Genomic DNA, 27,992 nt, shown 5'->3' with positions numbered 1-27,992 from the left:
ATTATATTTGGTCTATATATTAGTGGGATCATGACAGGGATCAGGAAAATGTTTTATTTTGACGGTGCGTACCGGAAGTGTAACGCTGAAGCGCTTCCCCCCGCTTCACGCTGCATGCGGGCGGATCGCATCACATTCCGACGGGAGCGATGTGAGCGCGGCGCGGATCCTCCGCCTCTGAACGTCCACAGCCGCAGCGCGAGGGGGAACATGTCCGGATCGAAGGAGAACAACTCTTGTCCGGACGGCTACAGGGCGCTGAGCCCCGCGGAGCTGCGGGAGCTGCTGCACAGCGACGGCAAAATGGACCAAATCATCCGCCTCAATGAAACGGTGGGTCCCCCCCCCCCAAAGTGCTGGGAGCGATCCGCGCTGCGTTCCCGGTGCGGTCGCCCGGCTCCTCCCGCGGTTCGCGTCCGTTTCTCCGCTTGTTTCTCCCCCTGGAAATTCACGTGTTTCTGGGTGTTTTGGGTTCATTTGCGTGAAATGTGTGTGGGGGGGGGGGGTTTCGCGTAAATCCGCTTTTTCGAGGCTCATCGATTGTCTGCGTGGCGAGTGGTCGGATTTACAATTCGTTCCCCTCTCGCTCCTGATATTTACATTTATTAGTTGTATGAACGCAAACGCAACACAAAGGGATTCACGTGTTTTTCTTTGCGTGTGTTTGTTTTAATCCACAAGTGTCCAGGAAGAACCGCAGCGTGGCGTGAACACCCCGAAACGCGCCGTTGTGTTGCGCCGAGCTCCGCTTTGAAATCTGGCAATTTGGGTTTTTTTTGTCCGTTTGTGGAACCGCATTCTACCTGGAAGAGGATTTTACATAACTTTCAACATTTCATGACATAATATCAAATTCGGCTTTACTTCAATATACATAGCAACATCCTTTAGTGTAGAAATGCAACTTTTACAACTAGTCCTCCAATGCCTCCTTCCCTCAAAGGATTTTCTAAAAGGCTCTAGCGAGCCTGTTTAATTTCAAGTAACATTTCACTTTTCCTGCACTAAAATGATTTTTTGTTGTGCTGGATTAATGCCGAATTGTAGAGAGGTGTCAGGGCTGTAGAAAACATCCTCACTCGGATAATTTCGTGCGTGCAGGTTTGCGTATGAGCGTAGGAATTCAAAAACTGCTGGGACTTCAAAGGAGTTCCACGCGCATTTGTCTGCATGTCAGTGATGCACGTCTGGGAGGGCTACATGATGACCTTCCTTGCGTCAACCAATACTCCATCCATGTTCTCTCTCTCTCTCTCTCTCTCTCTCTCACACATTCTTCTACCTATATCTAGCATAATGCATTTGGCAGCCCCTAACCTCAACCATCACAGCTAATTGTCTAAGCGTAACCTAACCCTAAAACCAAGTCTTAACCCTCAAACAAGCCTTTGTAAAAGTGAAGACCGGCTAAAATGTCCTCACTTTCCAAAAATGTCTGTAAGGTCTGTGCTCCTCACAAATATTTAAGTACACACACACATTTCCTAACTTTTTCATGGGCCCCATTTTCATGAGGTGTGCCTTGGGGGTGCTCAAACCGAATTGACTCACTCAATCAGGATTCAGCAGGCTATTGAATTTCATTGCTTTTTCATAGCTGTGGGTGGGGTGACAACAGCGGTGGGTGTAGTGAAACATAACCAGTGAGGGCAATTCGTCATCGTACACGTTCTCGCTGCGTTAACATACATATTAAATAAGTGAAACTTCTTGAAATACCTGGCAGGCACGTTGGGAACAGCCAAACTGGTCCTGTGCGATAATGTCTTCGACCGCACTCTTTGTCCTTGATTCATTAAGACAGCAAAACCCACATGTCATTTGATTTTGCTTAGAAACAAGAGAAAGCCACGACTCTTTTTGTTCTTTGGCAAAGTGTGTGACATTTGAAACCTGGCTCTGATAATGAATTGGGAGGATGGAGCCACAGTGGTGGAATCTGACTAAGGGGTCATACAACTCTCCCCTGGGAGTCGAGCTCAGTGACTCAGAGACTCGATCCGGCGAGCTTGCGGTTGTTATAGCGAGTATTCACCCATCGTCTCATTTATCTGTCACTAAAGAATAATATCAAACTCTCATTAGCGTGCTCTCCTGCAGATACATTAAAAATGCGAACCATATGTTGTCGTGGCTGCACAAAATGATGATTTCACAACGCGTCTTTCTTCTCCGCATGGGCTCTGCGAGCAGGACGCTTCATTAATTTCATGTAAATGATGACTGTTATGTAAACTGCTGAGTTTAATCAATCATAATGATTCAGGAACGCTACAGCCGCCTTGGCAGTGTTTCCTCTCCTTCTCTTTATTAACTGTCCAAACAAGAAGCGACATGTCGGGCTCCTACAACAATCTCAAACATCAGGTTTTTGTTGTCGGTGCCACCGGAGCTTCCTCCCAGAGTCGCAGTTTTGTTGTGACCCTTAACCGCGGAGATTGGTGGATAAATATTATCATAAGTACTAAAGAGACCAGTGTTCAGGTAGAAATGTTTGGTGAGAGAACAAAGACTCACTGTGACCTCACATGCACTGTAGCTGCTTTGCTGTGGTGAGGTTTGGGGTTGAGTGTTGCAGTCATAACACACTTGATTGAATTGGGGGAGAACTTTAACCTGGACATGAAACACTTCCTCAGTCGAGCTCGTTGTTGTTGCAGACTTGAAAGTGGCTTTAACACCTTTTTTTTGAAAAACGGTCAAGCCCAGAAAGCTGACAGTGAAACGCTGCTCCTTCACATTTGGAACAGGAGATTATGCGGAGTTTGCCTTTCATATATAAGGAGCACGACAGCAGATTGTCCGGGTCAGGCACGTTCACACCAACAGGAAAATGTCCGGAACGTTCAGGCGAGGGGTGGCGTCCTGGAAAAGTACGCAGTGGGCGGGATGTGATGTATAAAATGTGTTTTTTGTTATATCACATCTACACCAGTGTCGGACCTTATCGCCTAAAGCTCTGAAATCTTGTCTTTCCGAGTTGACGTCGTTGTCGCCGTCTTCTACGTGTAAATGGATCTTTTTCATCCTGACATATTGTTGTCTTCCAGTTTCACAACCATAGTGTGTTAGAAACATCATCTACACGCCCACTGGTGCACAGTATTTTCTGTAACTAAGCAACCAACTGCAGAGAAGACAATCCGCTTCCTGTTTATAGATTAATGGCACATGTTGTGTTTTAAGGTGTGTGAGTGTGTATTCTAAAATGCTCATGTGAGTTTTAAAACAGAAGACGTATGGATGAAGTTCTAAACTCATCCCAAATGGTGTGAGGAGAGAGTTGAGTTCATTCTTTCCATTCAACATTTTGGAGAACATGCATATTCCCTTTATTGCAGAGCAGGACTAGTGTTACATGAAGGATTCTCTTTCATGGAAAAGACTTCACACCCCATCAATTTCTGCCGTGACTTACGCCTTTGGTTTCCAGAGGTCTCATTAGGTCTGAGCCTCACTTAAGATGAAAGGGAAGCACCTATTTACTGCATTTCATGTGGTCAGACACGTTGAACCGCAGAAAACAACAGCGCCGCTCCGGCAGAGAACCAGACTCTCCTAAGTGCTCCCCGAGTGTCGTTTGTCAGGGATGAAGAAAACACTATCGGCTCTGTTCTCCTGGCTGTGCATCACAACACAAAGAGCATTCACTCCCCCAAAGACGGCAGCGGGGGCTGTTTGATGAGCAGAAAAGCCAACGCCGGATATGGAGTGTCCGTTTGGATTTCTGTTGAAGGAAATGCGACGCATGTTAGGGCTTTGAGCCTGAAACAAGCTGTGCTATTTTTATTCCTTTTTGAATGAACATCCCATCTGTAGTTTCTCACTTCATTCGACCGCAGGCCACATTCTGCAAATTCCTCTGGACTCGGGACTCCGACGTCCTTTTTGACGACCCGTAAAATGTGAGACAGATGCACCAAACAACTCCGGACCCAGTGAAACGGCCTCCAGGCCCCAGAGCGACTCGCTGCTGAATGAAAGCAGTTGAGCAAGAAATGTATCCGGCTGGGCAGAGCAGCAGGAATGTGGAGAGTGATGGAGTCTTCAAAGACGATTCGGGCTTTGTGCAGCGAGTTCCTCACAAAGTGTCATTGTGTCAGTGTTTGAGACTCTGAACCGTCTCTTTACAGTTATGTGCCGTGACTATATTGTTTGGCAACACTTAGAGAGGGAGTGGCAGTTTTTCAATAATTTATAGCTTTCTTATGGTCTGGTGACAGTCCCCACCCTTCCCCCCCCTCGACACAAGCCTGCATTTAACATATTTAATCTATAACAGAGTGAGTTTATGTCCTTTTATCACAAACAGCAAAATTGTCAATTTTAATATTTAAAGTTACAATCTGTAGGGTTTTTATTATACTGAACCCATTTTTGATAATACTTATGGCCAGTATTTGTCTACAAGAGCCTTTAATTGTATTTTCATGCTGTGACTTAACGATTTATAGATTAATTGAATAGTCAGTAAAATGAAAAATTGATTGGCAACTTCTTTTCCAATCACGTTTTAAGCAAAAATGTCAAACATTCACTGGTTGCAGCTTCTCAAAGGTTCCGATTTTCTGAGACTAAACTGAACATGTTCGTGTTTTGAATGCACCACCCTGTGCTTCAGGAAGTATAACAGGCATTTGTCTTTCGTTTTAATGGAAAAGCCATTAATGAAGAAATGAACTGCCAGTTTCATAGATGGTTGCACCCCTAAAATATTGGCCTTATCTTTGGTACTGCTGGAATCTGCCTTTCCCAATTGGACATTGAAGGAGTGATATAGTGCCTACAGACGAGGTGTTTCAGGATTTCCTTCTACAACAGACTTTGGGCTTTTTATGTCTGCAGAGCTTCTTAGATTCACAAAAAACCCACATAATGCACCAGATGGAAGAAACACTAAAAAAGCATCGTTAGTCTCCTTTTAAGTGCGACCGCTGCTCAAGGAAATGACACAGGAAATAATAACACCTAGCAGTAAGAAAACACAGTTGGCAGGATGTGGCCCCCTCTCACATGTACACTCCTGCAAATATTTGCAATTGTTTCGTTGACTTTGGAAAGTTTAAGTCAGGCCGCCGTTGGTTAACAAAAGCTCTACTGTGTTAACACATGTTTGAATATGTCATCTCATGCCTGTAGGGTCCAAGACTGAAGAGACTACATAGAGAATAGTTAAGGTCGTATGCAGGTATTCATCAGCTACAGACAAATTAAGACCGGCTTCACAAAAGCAGCTCATAAATCTGCTGTCATTCGGCCGTGACTCCATCTTGACACCGACCGTATGAACTCGTGCGTCTGCAGTGGGTGTAACTGTTTTTGTTTAATAGGCCACGAGAACCACTGGGACTGTCTTTCATCAATTTATCGCAAGGCACCATCACGACTTTCCTGCAGCTGAAAGGAAACAAAGCGCTCACAGGGTCTCTTTTGCATAAATGCTCCCTCTGCATTTTTTAACACCATGAGCGGATTCCGTTAAACGCACCAGGACGGTAATACATGGTGTCAACTGTACAATCGAGTGTTGCAGTGTGGCTGGTCTGCAAAGGGGCTGCACGCGTGTTGACATTAGCGACTAATAATTGCATTTAATAAATAGGAAATAGAGCATTTTTTGGGCTACACATGCTTTTTATGTAGAAGAAATGTTCGCTCAAACATATTTACATTGAAATAAAGTGAACTCAAGAGATACATTTTCAGGCCATAATGTCAAATGAACCACAGTAATATTAAAGCTCCTGTGAGAAAAACATCAACTCCTCATATTTGAGAAGATAAAACAGCAGATATTTGATATTTCTGTCATTTGATTGTATATAACGGAGAATTACAGACATATTGAACAAAAATAAATTGTGGAGTTTCCAGAATATACGAGAATCAAGTTGTGATTGAAAAAAAAAAGTCATAATATTAAAAAAATAAAGTAATTTAAGAAGAAAAATTTAATTTATTCTTGTAACATTACGATTAATATATTTAAATTAATATTACATTATTAATATTATAATTTCCCCCCTTTAAATGACCCTAATCCTCTCGTCATTTTCAGATTTGTTGCTGATTAATTTTCTAAAGATTAATTTTTTGCTGGTTAATCCATATATTTACAGGAAATCCCCCTTTTTCCAGTTCACAATTGAGCTTCATGTGCTCACTGTGACGCAGTATTATCACACGCATGATAAATGTATATGAATCCATTTCTGTTCATCGTTTTAATCATCGGGTTTCTGTTCAGTTCCAGGAGCTTCAGGTGGACAGGGAGATGCTGCTGACCACCAACCGCAGCCTGGCCGAGGAGAGCCTCGCCCGGCGACCCCGCCTCAATAACGGCAAACTCCAGCTGGCGGAGAAATACCGGGAACTGTCCAACCTGGCAACCACGTGCTGGGAAAAACAGAGTCAGCTTGGTGAGTGCACCCAAAAGACAAAGAAGGGAGAGGGGGGGGGCTGGTTCTGGTTTCATATAGGTAAGACCACAGTGGTAGATTTCTGTGGTGGTTATGACAAGGTCACTGGTTCAAATTCCAGGACTGGGTTGTTAAATATCTCCGTAAGCAGGTTTTGCCAACATCTATCTGACCTTAAGTTTACTTTACTCAGAGGACCACACAAGCTTTAACAAGCTTTTACGTCCAACTGCAATGAAAACAAACCGAAAGACGAAATCGCAGAAAGCCCACAGAAAGTTTGCGTCCTAACTTCTTCGTGTTGAAACACTTCCACGTGACGTCCCACAGTGGCTCCTCATTGTCTTCCCTTGTAATTGCAGTGAGACTTGCAGCCTTGTCTGCTGCACAGTCTGAGGCACAGAAATCACTGCAACACTCTCACTAGTTCACAGTTGGGGGAAGATTCACATCAGAGTGCGGAGCAAGCTTCAGAGTGTCAGCGAGACGAGCCTTCAACTGCTCAGCGAAAGCCTCAGCATGACTGGAGTTTGGTCATGGGAACGAAATGGAGCATATCAAATGCCAGCAGGAAGCTTGCAGCAGTTGTCAAGGAATTTGCCGGGTGAAAGGGGCCTTGTCTTTGTTTAGGCAAGTCAAGCTTTTGACAGGGCAGCTCCAGGGCAGCGCCGGAGGATGTCTCCTAAGCCTCAGCCCCAAAATTTTTAAGCCTCATGGGCAAATTCCGTGCGCTCTTTACAGTAGAACCAAGCCAAGGGCAGGTGATAAAATAAATCTCTCTGCATTAATTTCCAGAGGTAATGTCAACTGCAGCTTATTCCTAACTGCCAGTGAAAGCTTTTAATGGAGCAGTCGCTGTGCGCCGCGTTTACCCCTCGTGAAGAAGCCGGTTGCCAGATCTCTCCGCCTCAGCTGCCGGCCAGTGATGGAAGTTGGGAGGAATGTTAAACTTCCTGTCAATGTGCGCGCTTTACACAAGAGGCAGTCCCACCTCCCCAGCAGAGCAGGATGGGTGGGGGTCCGCTCTTCCTCTGCAAAAAACATCTGATTCTCGTTTGGTGCGACGAGGAAGAGGGGGCGAGGGGGGAAAAAAGAGGGGGAACGAGGAGGGTTTTTTCTCGTGAAGCGTTTTCTCGGGAGGTTTAATCTCAGCAGAGACAAACTGTGCAGTGTATCGAGGCCGACGGCTGAATTGTTTAATACATCCTGCTGTTTGCTGGACGGATCTGCGACCACGGAAAGCTGGAGGAGAGCGATGTGGTTCCCAGGAGGCGTTGGAACTCTGAGTGGTTCTTAATGTCAACTCTGGACAGTTTCTCACAGCTTTTGTTGGCGTCTGTTTCTCTCTGCTTCCTCCTCCTGCTGCTGCACTGTTTACTCTGACTTTTACACTTTGGAATAGTGATGCTCAAAGCCAATGTTTTTTCACCCTAGAATACAAACGCTGATACCCAAACCTGGAGATCAGCTGATACGATGTTCAGATCATTATCGTTCCTCTTTTTATCCAAATCTACAAACTAGAGTCTGACTGTTTTATGTTTAGGTTGATAAAAACTGGTCTTTTACAGTCTTATCTTATTGGCATTTATGCACCAATATGAAATATTTCACAATAAATTTATGCAGAATGTCACTTTAGCTGTTGGCATCATAGATCATTCATAAAAAAATGTAGTTTGTTATTATTAGTATTATTATTACTTTAAAAAGATGTTGACAATACAAAGGGTGTGTTAAAAATTAACAACACTTAATGTTGCATATATGTTGTAAAACACTTTCCAAATTGTATTTAAATTTAATTTAACTTCTATTTCTTTCATTCAACAAGTGAGCAACACTGATGTTTCCCCGAAGATAAAATAGTTAAGTTTTACAGTTCTTAAAACATGACACATCTATATTTTTACGGTCTATGCAAAACAATTGAGCGAGAATGATGAGAAGTATTCCACCACTTATACAGGAAGCATCATTATTCTGATTTTTTTTAAATAAATGCTGCCTGTGCAGCTCCTGCACGGCTTGTCAGTAGCTGCACAGACTTCCACTTGAATGGGGACCATGAGCACAAAGAGAATAGACAGTGAAAGTCTGCTCACTAATTCATCTGCACTGTTTGTGTTGACAAGACATCGGGCTGATTTCCGCAGACAGCTGCGAGTGTTTGCTTCCCGGCAGAGACCGACAAAATTAAGCCGAATCCACTCACGGTTCAGTCGTCTTCCACATCTTCACGTCTCTCAGCCAGAGATAATATCTCCTCCGCGAACTCAAACAAGACTCAGATCAGTGTGCCAGGCTTTTTCTTCCCAGTCCATCCGTCTCATAGATGTAATCTCTAATTCATTAAGGAATATCCAGAGTCAGTTAATCATCCTGAGCGTCCACAGACACACAAACTGTGGCAGCTCCACAGAGACGGTGATTATTCATGTCACAGGTTTTACAGGACTGTTGTGACTCAGGGAGGATCATGTGTCAAGCTATCGTCTACACAACGTTTAACTTAAAATAACCCTGTGGTGCTCTATTGTAAGAGCTTTCCACAACCTACACATTTTACACATCATGCACCAAACTGAATTGTTCCCAAGTAGCCACTGCCTACACACAGTATTTAGCACAGATATAATGAATGTGGCGCTGTCTCATCTTGTTTGTTGTGGACCTCTGGACTCTTCAGTTTAGTGTGAACAGGTGAGAAAGGTGCGTCAGTGCCTGGTCCTGCCACACGAGGTGGTGTCAGTCTGGATCAAACTGAACCATGGGAAGGTTCGTTTGCACTGTGAAGACATGTTTTTGTTTCAATTGGTTCGCAGGTTTGCTTGCCTTCCTCACCTCTGTTGATATAATGTTGAATGACGAGTAGGTTCATTTTGCTGGTAGTGATTTCACAATGATATTACAGTGGAAATTTACAAATTGAAACAGTTCATTAATTTTCTCCCTTCAAACTGAAAGACTAAGTTTTGCATTTTATACCAGAAAGTTATCAGAAGTGACTAAACGCCGCAGCCCACGTAGATGATGACAGGAAGTACATATTTCATACTAACTTCTTTAGTCCCTAAGTTACAACGTGGAAGCAAAACTAACAATAGAACAAAGAAATGGAATTTATTCAGCCCTAAAAAGGTGAGGCTGTAATTGAGTATCAAAAACAGTACAAGAGCTAATGTGGAACGAGAGACTTGCCAGAGCTCGGGGGCAGCAACACAGAAAAATAAAGTCCAATTCATGTTTCTGTGTCGAAGCTACGCTTTTGAATTTTATTTCACTTTATTATTTTGTCCTTATTTATATTATTAAACTCAAAATATACCAACACACATATATCATTTTTCTGATGTATTTGAGACACTCAAAATCATTTAAAAGTGCAGTGTTTAGTATTTTTTTATTTAGTCTCGTGGCCTTTGTACATACTTGTCTCACTTTAACGGAGAATGGACCAAACGTTGACAACACCAGATCACTGAGATATTTTCAGCACGGCTATGGTTCTATTTAAAACATCAATACACAGCGTTTATCGGGTGTCAGCGACGAGGAATTCAAGAGCACGAGCCTCTGTAGATTTCACACTTAATGTTTATACGATTCGACATTAAAAAAATGACTGTTATTTCAAGTGACAGCAGTAGTTTTGAGTTATGTGCACGTTCGAACGTACACATCACCGTTCACATAATAAGTGGGGAGTTGACTGTGTTTCTATGCCCATGTGGCCACTCTAGATTCCTCAGTGGGTGTTGAAACGCAGTCTGTTACTGTGCCGAAGCAGACGTAGGCGAGATGGGGCTGAAGTGCATCGGCGGAACGGTTGACAGTTGTCCAATAACAGCTTAGCAGCAGTAACTACACACAGTCTACCTACTAAATTCAGGATTTAGAAGCAGCACGCACGAGGCTGCTGGACGAGCTGGAGATGGTCAGTTTATCAAGAGGATAAATGGCGGTTTGTTTTCCCTCAAACCACAAGTACGAAGGCTCGAAGTGTAATTAATGCATTAAACATGGTTTTTATCTGCTCTAACCATCATTTGATGCAGTGTTACTTCCAAGGCCAGCAGCAGCATTTCATACTTCATATTACAAGTTTCATTAAAAACAAGTCCTGTCCACGGTGAAGTGTTTCCTGGCCTAGAACTAGGTGCTATTATATCAGAGCCTTTGTTTAAATTAACATTATGTTACATTTCAGTGACTAGTTTTACCTGAGAGAGCGTAACGTTAACCAAACAAGTCAGTTCGCCCTCAATCCTTTTTCTCTTGTGATGTTGAAAAGTACAAAACAAGGACATGATCATGGACTTTATATGAAGATGGTCGACAGCAGGTGACAACCCAGCTTTTTAGCCTTGGACTTTTAGCATGATAGCATTAATTATGTGCATTAAATAAGTAATGAAGTCACCCTTACTGCATAATTCTTATAATGCATCATCTGCAAAAACACTAAAGCTCAGCATCAATGAGCGGTGACAGTGTCACGTCTTCAAACTTCACTTTGTGTTCGACCTTAAGACAAACTACTAACAAAGCTCTCTTGAGCCACAGCTGATAAAATGAGCAGAGTTTACAGCTTTAAACAAGGGATGTGTTCAAAACTACTATTTGATGGTAAGTCTCTGACCGTTTGCATTAAGGTAAATATGCGCTTTGCAAGTATATCAGCTTAACACAAAACGTCCTGGGTGACACGTGTCTCTGCAGCCAAGCTGTTCCCTTGTCGATGCTGCAGATGTTTGAGTTCAGTGCCATTTTCAATGTGGAATCTGCTGTTACGCCGTTTATCACCGAGCAGAGCCGCCTCTTGTTTGGCTCCTGGCATCAGTTTAGTTAAACCATCGCAGGTCTGTTGTGCTGCATTGTTTGATGTTATTGAGCAACTGTTGTTTTCATCTGTTTGACTGCTGCCGTCTGCTCCCCGCGACAAGACCGCACCTTTTGTCTGGTACGGTTCCTCTTTAATCTCCTGTAATCCGCGTGTTAATCCACGTTTCATTTCAGAATGAGCATGAAAGAGCAGAAATTCAAATTCTAAAACAGAAAAGATCAAGTCCAGCCTTCGTTTTCTGACCGAGCGGTTAATTTCTCTTGTCACGCCCACGAGTTCAGCAGGAAGAGGGGTCAGCAGCTACAGGACGTATTTGTGATGTTGGGTGCGGCCATCAAACAGGGATTTGGGGGGTTTGTTTGCCGTCATCATACGAGAGCGAAGGCTTTTATGTTCACTTCCTCTGGGATTGTTTCTGTCCATCTCCTCTGTAGCGAGAGAACAAAGTGCCTACAGTTTATTTGGGACTTTCCATATTGAGACTTGAGTAAAAGGATCCCACCCTTTAGCTCGATGTCAACTTGACACTTGATGGTTCTGAGGGTGTGAAGGTGTGAAAGGTCTGAACGTTCCCTCAAGTTCCAGTGCGTGATACAAACTGGAGATTTAGACATTTATGAGGTGTTTTGCCGTCGGGGCAGATTCAAAAAAAGAGTGAGCTCAGTGTCTGATACATATTTTAAGGATCCAGAGTAAAAGAAGTTGTGTGAAGATGCTGAGTGTGTTCCTCTCAGTCGGGTGAAGCCGTCAGACAAACCACAGGGTGAGAGTTTCCATTGACTGCGGCAGAGACGATGTGAATGGTACAGACACGTTTCAGCTTAGTTTGGGCGTTTGGGCCCTCAAGCAAAATGGACCCTTGAATATGATACCAAACCACATGATTCCAATCTTCAATTCGTTGTTTTTATCATTAAAATTATAGACAAAAGACAAAACACACATTTAGATGTTCCAGTCTTGGACCAAAACTCTAAAACTTGAACACAACTGACGCTGCAACCTGGCTTTGCATTAATGAACCATGTACAGTCAATATAATGAAACTCAAGAGGAACATGAGCTCAATATAAACTAAAATTAGAGGTGCAACCTGCCCAAAATAAAAAGTGAAAGTATGTTCAAACAGCTGTTGAGGGTTGTTTTTTTTTTAGCCATGGTGGCGTAACGCTATGGACGGCAGTGTTAGTCCACCACTTAGTTCCAGAATGAAATATCTCACAAATCGTTGGAGTGATTGACATGAAATCTAGTACAGATGTAGATGTTGCCAGGGCAACAAATCCTACCAACTTTCATGGTCCTCTGAATTTCCCCATAACACCACTTGGAGGTTGAAATTTGTGTATTTGGAGTCAACAACTTAACAACATCCCCACAAGCTTCAGTTGTACTTTCTTCAGTTCCAATTAGCACATTTTCTTGCTTTGAAATAATCGTACATTCTAAACAAAAAAGGGTGCACGGTGTACATTGCACGCTCAACATCAGCGTGTTAGCATCGTCACTGAAAGCACCGCTGCTCTTCCTCACAGAGCCGCTAGCATGGCTAATGCTCTTAGTCACGTTTTTTTTTTTTTTTTAAAGAAACAAGATTGAATTAATTGCAAGCCCCGGGAGTGTGAAGCACTTTTCTGAAGAGGTTTGTTTTAAGCCTGTGGAGAGAGTGTTGGAGTTTGGTCTGAAGCGGAATGGATGGAGATGCAGTTAATTTATTAATCCCACAGGGAAATGCCAGTATCAATGATGGGAGAGGATCAGTTCACTGGATTCTAACTGTTCCTGTTCTCTGGTGTTCGCTTTGAAGATGCAGTGACACTTTCGCTGTCCCCGTGCAGATTATAACACTAAACCCAGTGTGTCATTGGAGATCAAACCAATGTCATTGCTTGTTTTCTGAAATTCGAGTCCAAACTGCTGGCACCCACCCCCAGGAAGTCTCATTTAATGTGGCTCAGTCATGTCTGATACCCGGGATCACCTTGTTGCATCCCGAGGCTAGTGCAGGTGAGAAGCTCTGGTTTGTCACTACACTGTTCATACTCCTGGTTTGTACAAGCAACTCCACTGCAGAGCATTATGGGATAGCGTGCCCTCCCCTGACCAGCAATAGAGTTAGGAGTGACACGGATTAAGATACATTGGGGACAAGTTCTTTCCAAATGGGAAGAGAACAGGGGAAAAAATCCTTGAAAAAGATTTAATAAACAGCTTTTTCCGACGAGGTCTTCCACTCACTGGTCCTGGCATTAGACGGCTGTCTCAGAGCCAGCGTTAATCCCATGAGCAGCATTGTCCATGACAGAACAAGCTGAGGAAAGAGCATCAACCTCCAAAACAGCAGGAAAGTCAAAGGAAAATAAGATGTCATGGATGCTGATCATAGTGTTTGATCGGCGGGACTCACCACAGCTCTGCACTGTGAGTGAATGGAAGGAGCAGATGGTGGAAGAGAAACCGATATATAACAGCTCCTATTGTCAGTTTGATGTCAGTTGTATTATTTTTTTTTTCCTCTCGGTGCAGGAGCATGGCAGCGTGGCACGAAGTTAAAAACAGCAAAGTGTTACCCTCGGCTCGTGGCGCTTCAGGAGGAGCCGTGAAGCCGTTATCCCACTTGAGTTGGATTCAGCACAGAGCCTCTCAGGGTTTTTCCGTGCTCTAGAATTGTGGCAGAGACGACAAACAAGAGGCGGGGGTGCTGCAGGGGTGTATCTCACTGCTGAGTCGCTGGCTAATTTTCAAGCCTCGGATACATCCGTGCCCTGCAAGGCCCCATCTGTAATACCATGACCTATTTGTGTATAATCAGCAGCAGATTGCTTGCCCAGCATGTTAAAGTGCATTTATTCACTTGATTTCTCACAACTATCCGGTGCAGTGGAGAAGGCAGCTTTATAACGGGGGGTGGGGGGGGAATTGTATTCATTATTATTGACTGATGGCGTGTTTGTGTTTCCAGCTGGCGCTCAATCAGTCGGGCTCATGGATGTCTAGCGCCCGATGATCCGGGACGATGTTAGCTGCAGGTTAACTCGTTGTTTAGCCGCCCAGGCCGTGTATTGACTTATTTCAACGGTGTCGTATTGAGCCACAACAGGAAGCTGTGTACAGTGAAAAGAGCTGTAAAAACATAGGCCGTAAATAAAGATGGAGAATGTGTCTCAACTGCACAGAACATCATGTGGAGCTGTGATACACGTGCTTGGCCGATCATGGAATTAAAACGTTTAACCTCCTTTTTTATGGCATCAGTTAACTACATGAACACTCGAACATGCATTGGTTTGATAAGAAATTCCTAAAACCTCAGAAACCACCTTTGAGAGGAAATTATTGTGACGTGTACTTTGACTTTTTGGTTTGAACCAAGTACCGTCTGCGAGCATGGAGGGGGTTATGAAGTGTACTGCAGCCAGCCACCAGGGAGCGATCAAGAAGATTTGGCTCAGCATTTGGGAGCTGTCATGTTGTTCATCTTTACAAACTGTCTGTAGTCAAAACACACATAGTCCACTACCTGCTCTTCTAACAGCTGGTGAATCTAGTGGAAGCAGTTAGCAGCAGAAGCAGATGTTTCCCTCAGGAGTTTGTAGAGAACAAAAACGGAAATGGAATCGTTTAAAGGATGATGATGTTTCCACGCAGGTTGGAATCTCAGTTTAAAACATGGACGTACAAGCATGAGTGTGTGAAAAACCAGTGTGGAGTCGTATGAACAGTGTGGACACATGGGCACAAACCTGGAAAAGGGGCTTTTTATCCAGTGATTTAACGTTTTTACATGATTATAAGACAAGTAAATCAGATTTTAGGAATTTTTAATGAAGCAATTGAAACAGATTTTGAAAAACCATATCAGATATAGATTTTTATATATATATATATATACATACATACATACATACATACATACATACATACATACATACATACATACATACATACATACAGCTGACCTTTGGTGAGCAAGACAAGTTGCAATATGAATATCAATTGAGTTATGAATAATGTACCAGATTAATCATTTATATATTATCCATGACCTTTAAATATTGCTGTAAAGAGGAAGTCTTGTTGTCATATGAAGTTAATATTTTTTCCAACGATACATCTGTGTGTAAAAGCTGCTTTTTCTGCTTCAAATTGACCTTTTCATCGTCTCAATGTGAATTAATTACCTCCACATAGAGGTTATCTCTTCACCCCTGTTCGTTTGTTTGTTTGTTGTTTGGTTGGTTCGTGAACAGGATTACATAAAAACCACTGGACTGATTTTCATAAAACCAAGAAAATACTCATTAAATGTTGGCAGGGATCCAGTAATTCTTATTTTATCACCTTCTTTAACATTGTGAGACAAAGTTTTCTGGCGTTTCCATCAATTCCCAAGGGAACGAATTCAAGGATCTTTATGAAAGAAATCAGGCGTATTCAGAGTTGTTGTGTGTGTGTGTGTGTGTGTGTGTGTGTGTGTGTGTGTGTGTGTGTGTGTGTGTGTGTGTGTGTGTGTGTGTGTGTGTGTGTGTGTGTGTGTGTGTGTGTGTGTGTGTGTGTGTGTGTGTGTGTGTGTGTGTGTGTGTGTGTGTGTGGATTGAAGGGGACCGTTGGGCCTTGGCGCTGCTCTGCACTCTACTGAGTATCATTCTATTTTTGAGTTGATTTATTGACTTCATCTCTCAATTCGTGATGTTACATGTGAAATGCGACAGAAATACTCGTGAGGAATGACGATGCCTTCAGGGAAACAATTAAAAACCCTGCCTGCTTTCATACCTCTGCACACCTGCCCTGTCACTAGGTAGAGCGAGCGGCTGTTTGTCTCTTCTGTAAAGTTACAGTAATCTGACAGGCTCATATTTTGAATCCTGCCACGACCTGAAACTGACCCCTGCTTCCTGCTGTATTTATCTGATGCGGTATTAGCCCTGCATATGGCACATTGCGGCATTTAGGGCCCAGATTACAACCAAATCTCACATTTCAGCTTCTTCCTGCCAACCTGCCGTCTCAAAGCAGAAGCGAACTTCTCCTGTTTGGTTCCTCGGAGTTTACTGGAGGACTCCTGCAGCCTTGGCAGGGCCCATTAACATGTCGACATCAGCTGTTTGCTGCGAGGTCGGTGCTCAGCCCACCGTGCGTTCACAGCAACTGTCACATCGATCAGTGTTTCCCACAGCGCGAGTCCTCCAAGACGATGTAGGCTTTGACTTCACATTGTCTGAGGTCACAGTCGAGCTCTGACTCTAAACCTGACCGGACCGGACACCTCGACAGTGGGGGCTTCCGGGGCATCAGTGCCCCTCAAGGTGGATCTGATCATTCTGTTGTGGGGACAGTGTCTTCAGCTTTTTAATGACTGCAGACCTGTCGTAGTTACAGGGTGTTTTCGAAAGATTTCTGATCTAGGTGGTCCAGTCCGGAGCTGTGTTGCAGTGCATGACTGAAATAAGAGAAGTCAAATTTCTAAATACGTTTTACAGGTGAAGAAATATCTAACCCCGTCTCGTTCTCGTTAGTGAGGTTTAACTCTGCCGAGTCCCAACGGCTCCCCTTGTAAAACTACATTGAAATCCTATAGATCCAGAATTTTATTTGGATCTGATTCTGCACCAAATTTCACACACTCGTAGATATTAGTCCCCTAAATATGTCAGATTTTCTACCATGAATTATTCCCTGAAGAATCTAACAATGTCAAATATGACCCATCCATCAAGTTTCATGGTTATCTTTTCTGTTGTGCCTGCATCTTGCTTGCTTACAAACCAACAAACAAAGGGACAGGGGTGAAATCACGACCTCCTTGGTGGAAGTGAATGTTTGAACTGCAACTCATTATTTTCATTATTTTAAACCACCCACTGTTTCATAGAAAAAGCTGGAAAGAGCACGAGCTAACTAATCATCCAATCGGTCTATATTAAGTATCTGTCTCCGTATTGTTAGTGCATTCACATAAACCTCCCAGCGTGCACAAGGTTAAACTTCCCCAGAAAAACTTTGCGGAGGCTATGATGTGTCTTTTTTTTTAAGCGTGTCTCGAGGTCTCAGGCGGTCTCTGATCAGCGTTTTTTAAAATATGTGAATCTGACTGACAAACGCAGCAGAGAGAGAACTCGAGACACAATGAGGCGGAAGCGGCGGCGAACGCGGGTTTGCCTCGACTCCTCATCGTCTCATATCCGCTCCCAGACAAAATGTGTTACTCCATCAGCGGCACCATGCAGTCGTTAGTGCTCCGCAGCGCTGGCCTCCAGGTCCTCTGCCCCCCCACGTCGCTCTCCACCTCCTCAAATGTAGGGCACATTCAGCTTCTCCGTGCGCGTTTGTTTGCCTGGCTGTCACCTCACATTACACCCCCATCTCCCAGCAGCTGCAGTGAGGGGTCATGAAAAAGGCCACTCCTTAATACATGCTTTCTTCTTACTACAGCTGAGTCCGCGTTGACACAACGACGGTCAGAGCACAAGGAAGATGGATTATTAATGTTGAGGTCACTGCGTCACAGAGAGCTTCAAGGAATCTGGTCGTCATTATGTTTCCAGCTCAGAAGCTTTGATCTTTTTATAACAAACGTATCTCTTCCAAAGATCTGGGTGAATTATTTGATTGCCCAACTGCATTAGGAACATTCAAAGTGAACATCTTGACTCGAACCGCAGCCGCCTGCACGCTTTGTCCCTCTCTCTGTGGATTTCCCCCGAGGCCGGAGAGTTATTCGAGTCAATGCTGTGACCTTTGTTTGCCCCTCAGTTTCCAGTGAACCCAGTCTGACTTGTGGGGGGTTTAGCGTGGCTGTCGCAGCGTCTCTTGCAGGGACAGGACACACCTCCCAGTCAGCTGGGTCAAGCCTGTTCACAATGATGGCCGACTGCCGGCCCCTGGGAGGTGAACACATGCTGCGTGGGAGCGTCATACATATTCAGTGTGTGTGTGTGTGTGTGTGTGTGTGTGTGTGTGTGTGTGTGTGTGTGTGTGTGTGTGTGTGTGTGTGTGTGTGTGTGTGTGTGTGTGTGTGTGTGTGTGTGTGTGTGTGTGTGTGTGTGTGTGTGTGTGTGTGGCGCAGCTGGTAACACGTGGCGTTGGTGTTACTTCCTGTATGCAAACGTGTATAGTTTGTTTTTTCACGAGGTTGAAACGACTATAAACTGAATTAAAAGTCTTAAAGGATCATTTCATTCTTATGACATCGTGGGTCCAATTTTCATAGTTTCATACATCATTAATTCCGCCTTCATTAATTATTTAACGAAGCTAATTAAGGACATTGTACTTGCAAGAATAAATATTCTGAAATTAAATTGATTTAAATACTAATGATTTTACACCTTCAACTACAGACGTTTGCTGTGTTGGACTCTGAAAGGCAGCTGTGGGCTTTTATCTCTATTAAGCCTATATTTATATATGCACCACTGAAAGTTAAAAAGCTGTAGCAGCTCCTGTTTGATATGCACCAATATATGAACAGTCAATTATCTCCTATGGGATAGAAATGCGGGGGGGGGGATTCTACAAAAATACAACACAATATGGAAATGGGAGCGTTCAGTTCTCCTCAGCGTCTCCGCTCAGTTTGCTGACCTAACGTGTCACGATGACAAAATAATTTCCCCTCAGTCCTCATGTCGCTGCTCCGCGGCTCCTGGTGTAGCGTTGATACGAGCTGGTTTGAACGTCCTGTGGCAGATTGGACTGGTTCAGTTCCTCCTTTGTTCTGCGAGCGGCTGCTTTCATCTTTTTCTCGTATTGACACGGCCATAAATAATTCAAATACAGCATGTGTGCGTGAACAGTAACCTCCTGGGCGCCTCGGGCAAAGCACGGCGCCAAAGAAAGCGCTAATGTGCTTAATTATAACATTTATCCTTAATTAAGTGTTGGTTTTAAGTTTGATAGTTTATGTGGGTGCGTGCTGGAGAAAGTAACATGAGGAGATACAGAAAGACTCTGATATGGAAGTCAGCTTCGTGGTCACCAGAACTGAGACCAGCTCCCCTAAATAGCTCAAAGTCAAATATCTCCAGTCCCTGTTTCCCCCTTCTTCTGGCCAGAAGCTGTCCACCACCATCTCCTCGTCAGCACATACTCTGAAAGGCTCTTTGTGATCTGGAAAATAATTTTCTCTGCTGCGGTTTCTTGGTTACTGGGTTGTTATTTTTTTTTCTTTCTTCTTCAGCTCCAGTGAAGTCATACCTCATCTCCCTCCACATGCATCACTGATGTTTCCTTTGTCGTTGCAGGAGCTCACGTCCAGAAGCACAGCCTGCAGACGATGCAGAACCTCCTGCAGGAGGAGGTGGCACAAGCCGAGGAGCATTCAGAGGTAACAACGACCAAACCAGCTCTGTTCTTTTGTTCTTGCCGAGGAGGAAAACGAACAGTCCTCCATCTCGTTGGCCGCGCCGTTGTAGTCGATTCCTGAAAAGCCTGGAGTCTCGCTGGCAGCCCGCCCACTTCTGTGCAATCTGATCCCTGAAGACATGAGGAATATACATCCACAGTGAGCAGTCGACCAGCATCTGAGAGGAATATCCATCTCAGCAGCCGCGTTAGTGACCGTTAAATATGTGTTGTGTTCATTCTGCCCTCTGATGTTGCAGCTTTAAGGATTTAAGAACAAAAAACCAACATATTTTCTCTGTTAAAACGTTTTCCAGAGTCAATTTAGATTCTTCTTGGGGATGAAGCAGCTTTAGATCAGTTGGTGTCACTGTGCCACTAAACGCTGAAGACAGATCTTAAATGTTCGGGTCCGAATAAAGACACACGAGTGAGTCTATTTTTCAAACTGATGGAAAACTCAACAAAAGCGTTCATGTTTTGAATGGAAATGAACATAAACTGTAGATCAGTGGCTCCCAACATAGAGATAAGTGAAACCGAGATAAATCCAAGGGGCTGTAATGAGGAATTCAAAGTTATTTTATGAAATATTTCATCTTTTCATGCTTTTAAATATCCCTCAAACAACACAGAGGCAGTGATGAGGCATCAGAAACTGATCCAGACATTCACATCACTGATAATCTGATTCAATATGTTGCAGGTTGAATTTTAAATGAGGAAAAATGCAGCCTGAAGGAAAAAACGTCACTTACAGGCACAATATCCCAAAGCGATAATCACCCGGCCCAAACACATCATGTTCTCACGTGAGCAGCTTATCTTAGATGTTCATCCACATCGGAGCCAAATCACAACTAAACCTCAGAACCACCCGTCCATGAAGAGACCGGAGCTTTGGTTTTATTTTATTCACAGAGATTTGGTGACGTCTGCTTCAATGATTCTCCGACATGCACTGACATGAGTGTTTATACACACACACACACACACACACACACACACACACACACACACACACACACACACACACACACACACACACACACTTGTTTTCATAATTGTGCAGCCTGTCCATGGGAAATGTGTCACATACAGGCTCCATTTTAAAAACATTTCAAATTTAAACCTATCGAGAGGAGAAACTCGTCAGTTTAAATGCAGATGTGGTTCATAAAGACGCAGCACAACACATTCAGTTCAGTATAAGCTTCTGTCTTTTGACTCTCCAGTGCCTGTACAGACCGTTTCACAACAGACTGAGCCACTGACAGAGCCACTGACAAAGCAAACTACTCCACAGAGAGTTAACCAATCAGTGTAAATACTGTTTAGTGGCCTTTGAACTGAAATCTGCCACAAATAGCATCAAAAAGCTCTGTTTGATATTCTAAACATCTGAAGGATTATAACTTTAAAACAGTTTAAAAAAAACATGCCTGCAGGGGCAACAGTTTGCAGCACAGGTGTGTTTACACAGTGTCGTGGCTCAGCCGCCAATCAAAGACTGTGGTTTTCTTCTTCTAAGTTAAAGGAGAATAAATGAATTCAAAGATGAATTTTAGTTGCAAAAGCATCAGAAGTGTTTGGTTCATTATGGGACAAATTGAATGTCCACAGTCCAGATAACTAACAGTAAACACTGGATGATGTAACCTTGTGTATATTCTATAAGTTTTTCCTCTGTATAAACATAAAACATTGAAGTAAAGCTAACGATCGTCCATGTTGGAGTAAAACAATGTTCATGTCTGAGCAGCACGATCACGTTTCTCTGCTCGTTGTTCACAAGCTACAGGAACCTTCAGCTTCAGTCTTTAAATAACGTGATGATGCACAGATCCGGTGTAAATCCTCCGTCCTCCTTGTCTTGTTCACGGATGAAATCCACCCCCGGTGCCCGAGTTGCTGCTCCAGACTGGGATTGATCTGCTCTCTAACACCTCCCCCCCCCACCTCTCCTCCGATCAATACCTCCCCCCTCCGTCGTTAGCTGCTGTCCGCTGATTGATTGAGGAATGCCCAGCACAGGCCGAACAGCCACGCTGGCTGAATGCGAAGAAAACGCCTCAACACGGACACAGCAGTAAATATTTGATAGACGCTTGGTGTTTTATACCTGAATCTGTGGGTTAAACAAACTCTTTAAGAAGATGGACGTGTTAAATCATCTGTCTATGTTTGGATTTTCTGATTTAATAATGTAGGTGTACGTTGACCACAAAGACAAAGGCGTCTCTCTTCAGCCTCCGTGTTCTCTCCTCTGATCTCACACATTCCAGATTAAACCCTCACAGGGTTTTTATTGGTTCAGTGGGAAACCGTCGAGCTCCTCATCAGCGTTGACATCCAATACTCCAGTCTCCAAAACATCTCAGAGCTCGGACGTAGCCACTGTAGTGTTGACGTGACTGTGGAGAAAAGATGTGTGTTTTAAGCCTTTCGAAGACTTAAGTCAACATCATCTTCTGTTGCCTTAAGTCAAACAAGCGTCCTCGTTGGGAGGATTCCTCGTCAGGTACCAACTTGAACAGAGCTATCTGAAGAAGGAATCAAACTTTAACCTGTTGTCGTCCATCGGCGCTCGTGTAAATCCCTCACGCCCCCCTGCAGCCTTACAACAGAGCTTTACTTTATGTGTCCGGATATGAGCTCTGAATCGAGGACACGCTCATTGAACTGGTTCAGGCTTTAACTGTAGTTCACAGCCTTGTTTTCTGAAGGGGCTGCAGATTTAGTGTTGCAGCCGTGGAGGTGACTTCTCTTTGTCTTTGTCAGACTCACACTGACGGCTTCACTGTATTTAACGGCTGGTGAATAAGAAATCCTGCTGCAGATCTGGATTCCTGTTATTTCTGGGAAAACAGAGTTTAACTGATGCGTCACTGATCGGTTTTCTTCGTAAACTGTGGAGAGAAAAAAGATTTTAATAATACATTGTGTTGACATAAACTATTGAAGACTGTCTCTGCACTAATCTACATAAATTCAGCCTCAGGGCGAAGTTTAAAAGTAATTTAATCTATGAATCAAAGTAAATATCAGAAACAGATGTTGCCCCTTGTCTGTTTTTATAGATGGAGAAATTCATCGTACACTTTTTTTTTTTTATAATCTTATTTGCTCAAAGCAGTGTAACCATCCCTGTTCTGTTCTGCAGACACTGACACGGACAGTAAGTTAAACACATCATGAAAAGAATCATAGTTTTCTGTTGAATCGTCCATTCATCTTCCTCCACTAAAGCCAATAATCAAAGTTAAAAAACTTACTTCCTGTACAAACTTCAATCATATTTCTTGCATCAGACTTGAGGTAAGAATCCAGATGTGGTTTGATGTCATGATGAAAGGAGAAGCAGGAGGTTTAATGTCGACATCCAGCTGCAGCTTTTATTTTTGATTCCGTTCACTTGTGCAAAGTCAGAACATGACGCTGCAGAAGTCGGTTTGTTTACCACACGTGACCATGAACAAGCTTCGCCTGTAGCAGCTGTCGTGTTCTCGACAGTGAGGTCAGTAGATTCACTGCAACCTGAGGTTACTAAACGCCGTCCTTGGCAGATGGAGAAGCTCTCGTGTCACAGTGGGTGAAGACGCAGTGGGAGGGAAGGCAATAAACCAGAAACTCCACCAATCACACGCTACGGTTGACCAGGGGGCGAGTGACAATTAATGGAAGGACAGTGAGCGAGGCTGAGAGAGAGAGTTTTACACTTCAGCAAACAGCAGCTGTAAAGTTAACGTCTCAGATTTAAGCTTTAAAACAACTTTTCTAAAAGGAAACGTGTGGTTATTGCATTAATGAATAAAACCAGAGCAACTTTGAATTGATTGAAGTGTTTTCTCTGCACCTAAATCCTCATATATATTATTCCTCAGGGCGTTAGAGCTCTTTTTTTTAATAGAAACTTTTAAAAACCGCCTCTGGGCGACATCACCTGTGGTTTATTTTGAGTAAACCTTCTTGTAACCAGAGCGAAGAATGTGTTTTAATTAACTGCTCCAAACAGCAGCACTTTTTTTTTTTTACTGTGTGAGTGAATTGTGCTAAAACTACAGCTGTGTAGTCTTTTTATAAAGTGAACATTTGTGAGGTGTTTATAAAGATTTATATCTTTAATTAGAATAGATGTGCTGGAGGCTGAGAGCCACAGACGGAGGACGTGTTTAGACTTACACGTTTCTGTCTTTTCCTGACGGACTAAAAAACAGAATAACACCAACGTTGTTCTTTAAATGAAGGAAAAGTCCATTTGTTTGATGTAACTTCTGTTTCCAGGTTACTTGAAGCTTTAGGTCTGAGTAGATCATCAAATATCAACTGTCCAAACAATTGTAATTAGAAATCATCCTGTTTTTACAAATGATCAATGAAACTAATTTGCGTACCTGTTAATTCACAGGTCATCACACTGAAGCTCAGAATGAACCAGGTCACTGTTACTGTGAACATGAAAAACACAATTAGAGCTGAAAAAAATCAATAAGGCCAATCAGCAGAAAAATAGAAATCACACCACGTCAGTTTGGCTTATGGGAATTTGTGATTGACCAAATGACCAAACACTTAATTGATTTATGAGATTAATTGATTTGATGGAATATCGTTATCATCACTGAGGGGCAATTTGGCGATCAGTGGTAGTCAAAACCAAAACACTGCAATGAAACATAAAAACACTAAATGCATGATAGTCCAAACCAGCAGATCAGTGCAAATCTAAAACTGATAATAGATAATTAACTTGTTTTTCATCTACACCTAAAAGAAACCTAATTGAAGAAGGTTTTAACAATATAAGTAGCAACGTTCAGTTTGTCCAGGAAAAGTGTGATAACTCTTAGTAGCTAGTATGTAAATCACAAAACGAGTGTAAAACAGATTTAGCATGAAGACAATTTACGTTTGATTTAACTTGATCTTCTTCCATGAGCAGATGTTTTACACTTACATGCAGCGTTAGTTCCTGTTCATACACATCAGCCTGAGCACGGCGCTGTACGTTCACTAAGTGGCGATGCACGGAGGAAAGTAGGTCAGGGGGTGAAATTAGGTTACATACATACTGAACACATTTAGAGCTGAAACAATCGATTAGGCTACGGTCAGGAAAAATCTGTTGCCGGCCATTATAGCGAGTCGACGAGTCCTTTAGGACAGGAGGTGATAAAACGGCCAAACTAAATATCTGCCTTTCGTCCCAGTTCCGTGTTAAACTGAATCACATTTGACTTAAGAACAATAACTGTGGTTTATGGGGCAGATTCACTTCACTCCCGAGCAGCTGAGGCTCAGACTCCTCACATCCTGGGAACGTACACAGAGAACCATCGCACGGCTTTCAAGCTTTGCCAAATGTAACAGTTGCTGCGCACGGATCTTTGTTGACTGTGTAAAATGTTCTTACAGTGAAATATTGTAGCCGGCAAACTGTGCCAAAGTTCATGGGTAAACATCCCCGAGCTGATTAAATCCTCTTTATACTTGCAGGAGTTTGTTTGAGCGGCTCCCCCGCGGTCGGACCTCCCTTTGTGTGTTGTCCTTCTCCGCTGATGCCGGTTTGTTTTGTCTGTGCTGCTTCACAGGAGCTGCTGGAGAAGTTCATGGAGGGGAACGTAAACCTGGACGACTTCCTGGACTCCTTCCAGTGCTCCCGGAAGACGTATCATATCCGCCGGGCGCAGGCGGAGAAGATGCAGGAGGTCGCTCAGGCCAAACGCCAGCCGGGCAAAACCAAGACGGCGGAGGAGAGTAGAGTCCCTGAGGTGAAGAGGGACTCGGAGCAGCCTCAGGAGCCGCAGCGGCCCAACGGCTTTGTAGCGCAAGGACCTTTAAGAGTGTTCCAGGTACGCTACGGCCTCACGCCGGCCATCCTCCTGCCTCATTACCCCGTTTCTCCTCCTGCCTCGGCCCCGTGCTATCAGGGTAGTACCCCGCTGCCCGAACCCCAGCTGGGGCAGACCCACATCCTCAGCCCCAGCACGCCACACCCAGGACACGGCCAGCCGGTCGGCCTCAGGGTCATCGGACAGCTATCAGGGGGCTGGCCGGCGAACGGGCGGCCGGTGAGAGTGCAGCAGCTTTACAGGCCGAACCCTCAACAGCCCGAGCCGCCGTTCCGGTAAGCTGGAGGAGGGCGGGGGGGGAGGAGGAGGAAGATGAGGAAGAGGATGAAAAAAAGTCTGTTTGAGAGGAATCAAACAGTGGCTGTCACAACCACGTAAGCAAAGACTGATGCAGAGGCAGGCGGAGATGCCGACGTCCGTCTCTGTTCTTCATCCATGACACGCAGACGTCACCATCAGAGGAACCCGGGCAGAGAGGCGGCGGAGGCAGGGAGGACTCGGCATGGTTTTTTTTTATAGCTGGTTCCATTTTGGATCCGGTGAAACGCCAACAAATCTCACATCAAACCTTAAATCTCACATTGTTCTTCTCCGTTAGTGAAGAGCAACAGAAAACGTACAGTTACAGGGACGAAGTGAGACCGTAAACCAGTTTATCATTTATCAATCATCATAATTTCTGGGAGATATTAACTGTGATGGTGCAAACTAGTATTTTTTTATTGTGTGACATCACTCGGTGTTAAAGTAACGACGGTTACATTAAGAGGAAAAGCAGCAATAACTGAGCTGCAGATTATCCTCCTGAAGGCGATGACACACAATCTGCAACAAAATCAAAATTAAACAGAAATAAAGTGTTTAAATCTCATTTCAAACACAAACGTGAGCTGATGAAGTCCGTTAATTAAGTGTCAGATAACAAGCTGCTACTGAAACTGTAGTTTCTGGCTCCTCCGTCAACAGAAACATCTTTGAGTCATAGTTTTTTTGTTTTTTTTACTCTTTACCTGAGATAAGTTATTCAAAAACAATTCAAACCAGACTGTGGATTTGAATTCAATAAAAAATGCTATCGAGCCCCGTCCCCCTAGTGTTATTTTAAATCTTATCATATTTTTATACTTCAAACTGGAGGATGTGAAGCACATGGTTGTGAAGCACATCCACAGGGAAAAGAACAAACTCTGGTTGTTGGATGTGATGCGGCTCAGGACGCCGGGTGTCATCAAAGTGAACAATGGCATCAATAACGTGGATGTTTTTGTGTAAACTCCTCCGTCGAATGAGGGGAAAACCTTCACACCTGGATCCTGGGGCGACGAACAATGGGTTTTAGATTGAAGGTGAAACAAAGACGCACTGTGGGAGCAGAGCAGGACGTATTTATTAATGAGTCCCAGACTGTAACCTGTCAGTAGTGTTTCCTGTGTCGTGTGTGTGTGTGTCTGTCTGTGTGTGTGTGTGTGTGTGTCACCGTCACAGGAGATTACCCAGAGCCCTCTGCCTTCTTGTGCGATTTCAGCGAACAGTGTTGCCGCTCACACATCCGTGAGCCGTTTTATTTATTCATGTAAATCCTATTTTAAATGGCTGACTTCAAAGATCCTTGTTTACCGTGCTAAATGAAGAGCTGCGTCTCCTTCACAAAAGCAGCCGGTGTTTGTGGTTCCTTTTTTTGATTTTTAATTTTTAATTTTTTTATTTCTGCCCCCGAACTGAGATGCAGAGTGAGGTGGAATTTAATCTCTATGAGAAAAAAAAAACCACAGCCGAACATCTTCCTCTCTCTCGTTCTCCGTCCTGCAGCGTTTAAAGGGAAAAGCTTCGGATTGTAGTTGTAATGTGTCGGCTCTCAAACACACATTTAGCTCATTAATAACTCAGATAAGTGCATGCTTACTACATCTCGACAAAGTACATGAAAATGCCTTTTACAGGCCAGTGCCCAGTTACATAAATACAAAAATGACTTTCATATTTCTACTGTAAAGAAGCTCTGATTTTAACATCTGTCATTTTCTCATAGGAAATATCTTGATGAATTTTGAAGTGGATGTCAAAGCTCTGAGGATTTTTCTTTAAAGCGTTCTTCCATTTTTATTTTTTATTTTTGGGTGATATTTAAAAGTGTGGGTCATGGTTTCTATCAGATAACGCTCAGAACGTCGACTGCTGAGATCTGTGAATGTTGTTTCTGCAGCTCAGCGTCTTATGGAACCACGAGGTCAGAATTTGAATAAAATTATAACCCAGGCTTTGTGTTTGTTCACAGATCTCAGCAGTTAGACTGGTGATGATGGTACAGCTGATAAAAAAAACAATGGCTAAAACTTCTTTAAAGATGAGAAAGAAATAAACTTCCTGTTTGAACAAGATGCAAATGTGCCAAATAAAGAGTTTTGTAACTTTTAAAAACCCAGCGGAGGCTTTTTGATTTGTTTGTTTTTCTTTCTTCGGACTGGATAAAAGTTTTTAGGTCTTTTTTCCTCTTGAGTTCAGTTTTTATAGTTTTTTCATTTCATGCCT

At 43.4% G+C, this 27,992-nt stretch overlaps 1 protein-coding gene across 1 annotated transcript; it reads left to right on the top strand.

The window, feature by feature from the left end:
- Positions 1–71: 71 nt before the first annotated feature.
- On the top strand, positions 72–27,885 carry vps37d (VPS37D subunit of ESCRT-I). The gene is made up of 4 exons (XM_035177980.2): positions 72–333; positions 6,248–6,419; positions 19,512–19,594; positions 25,203–27,885. Exons 1-4 carry the CDS (start codon positions 115–117, stop codon positions 25,740–25,742), a joined length of 1,014 nt encoding a protein of 337 aa, XP_035033871.1. The 5' UTR covers positions 72–114; the 3' UTR covers positions 25,743–27,885.
- Positions 27,886–27,992: the final 107 nt, after the last annotated feature.

This window comes from Hippoglossus stenolepis, chromosome 15, assembly GCF_022539355.2.
Source record: "Hippoglossus stenolepis isolate QCI-W04-F060 chromosome 15, HSTE1.2, whole genome shotgun sequence".
In the NCBI taxonomy this organism is placed as follows: Eukaryota; Metazoa; Chordata; class Actinopteri; order Pleuronectiformes; family Pleuronectidae; genus Hippoglossus; species Hippoglossus stenolepis.
The sequence above is the reverse complement of the archived record's forward strand: the minus strand, read 5'-3'. Positions and strand labels throughout refer to the sequence as shown.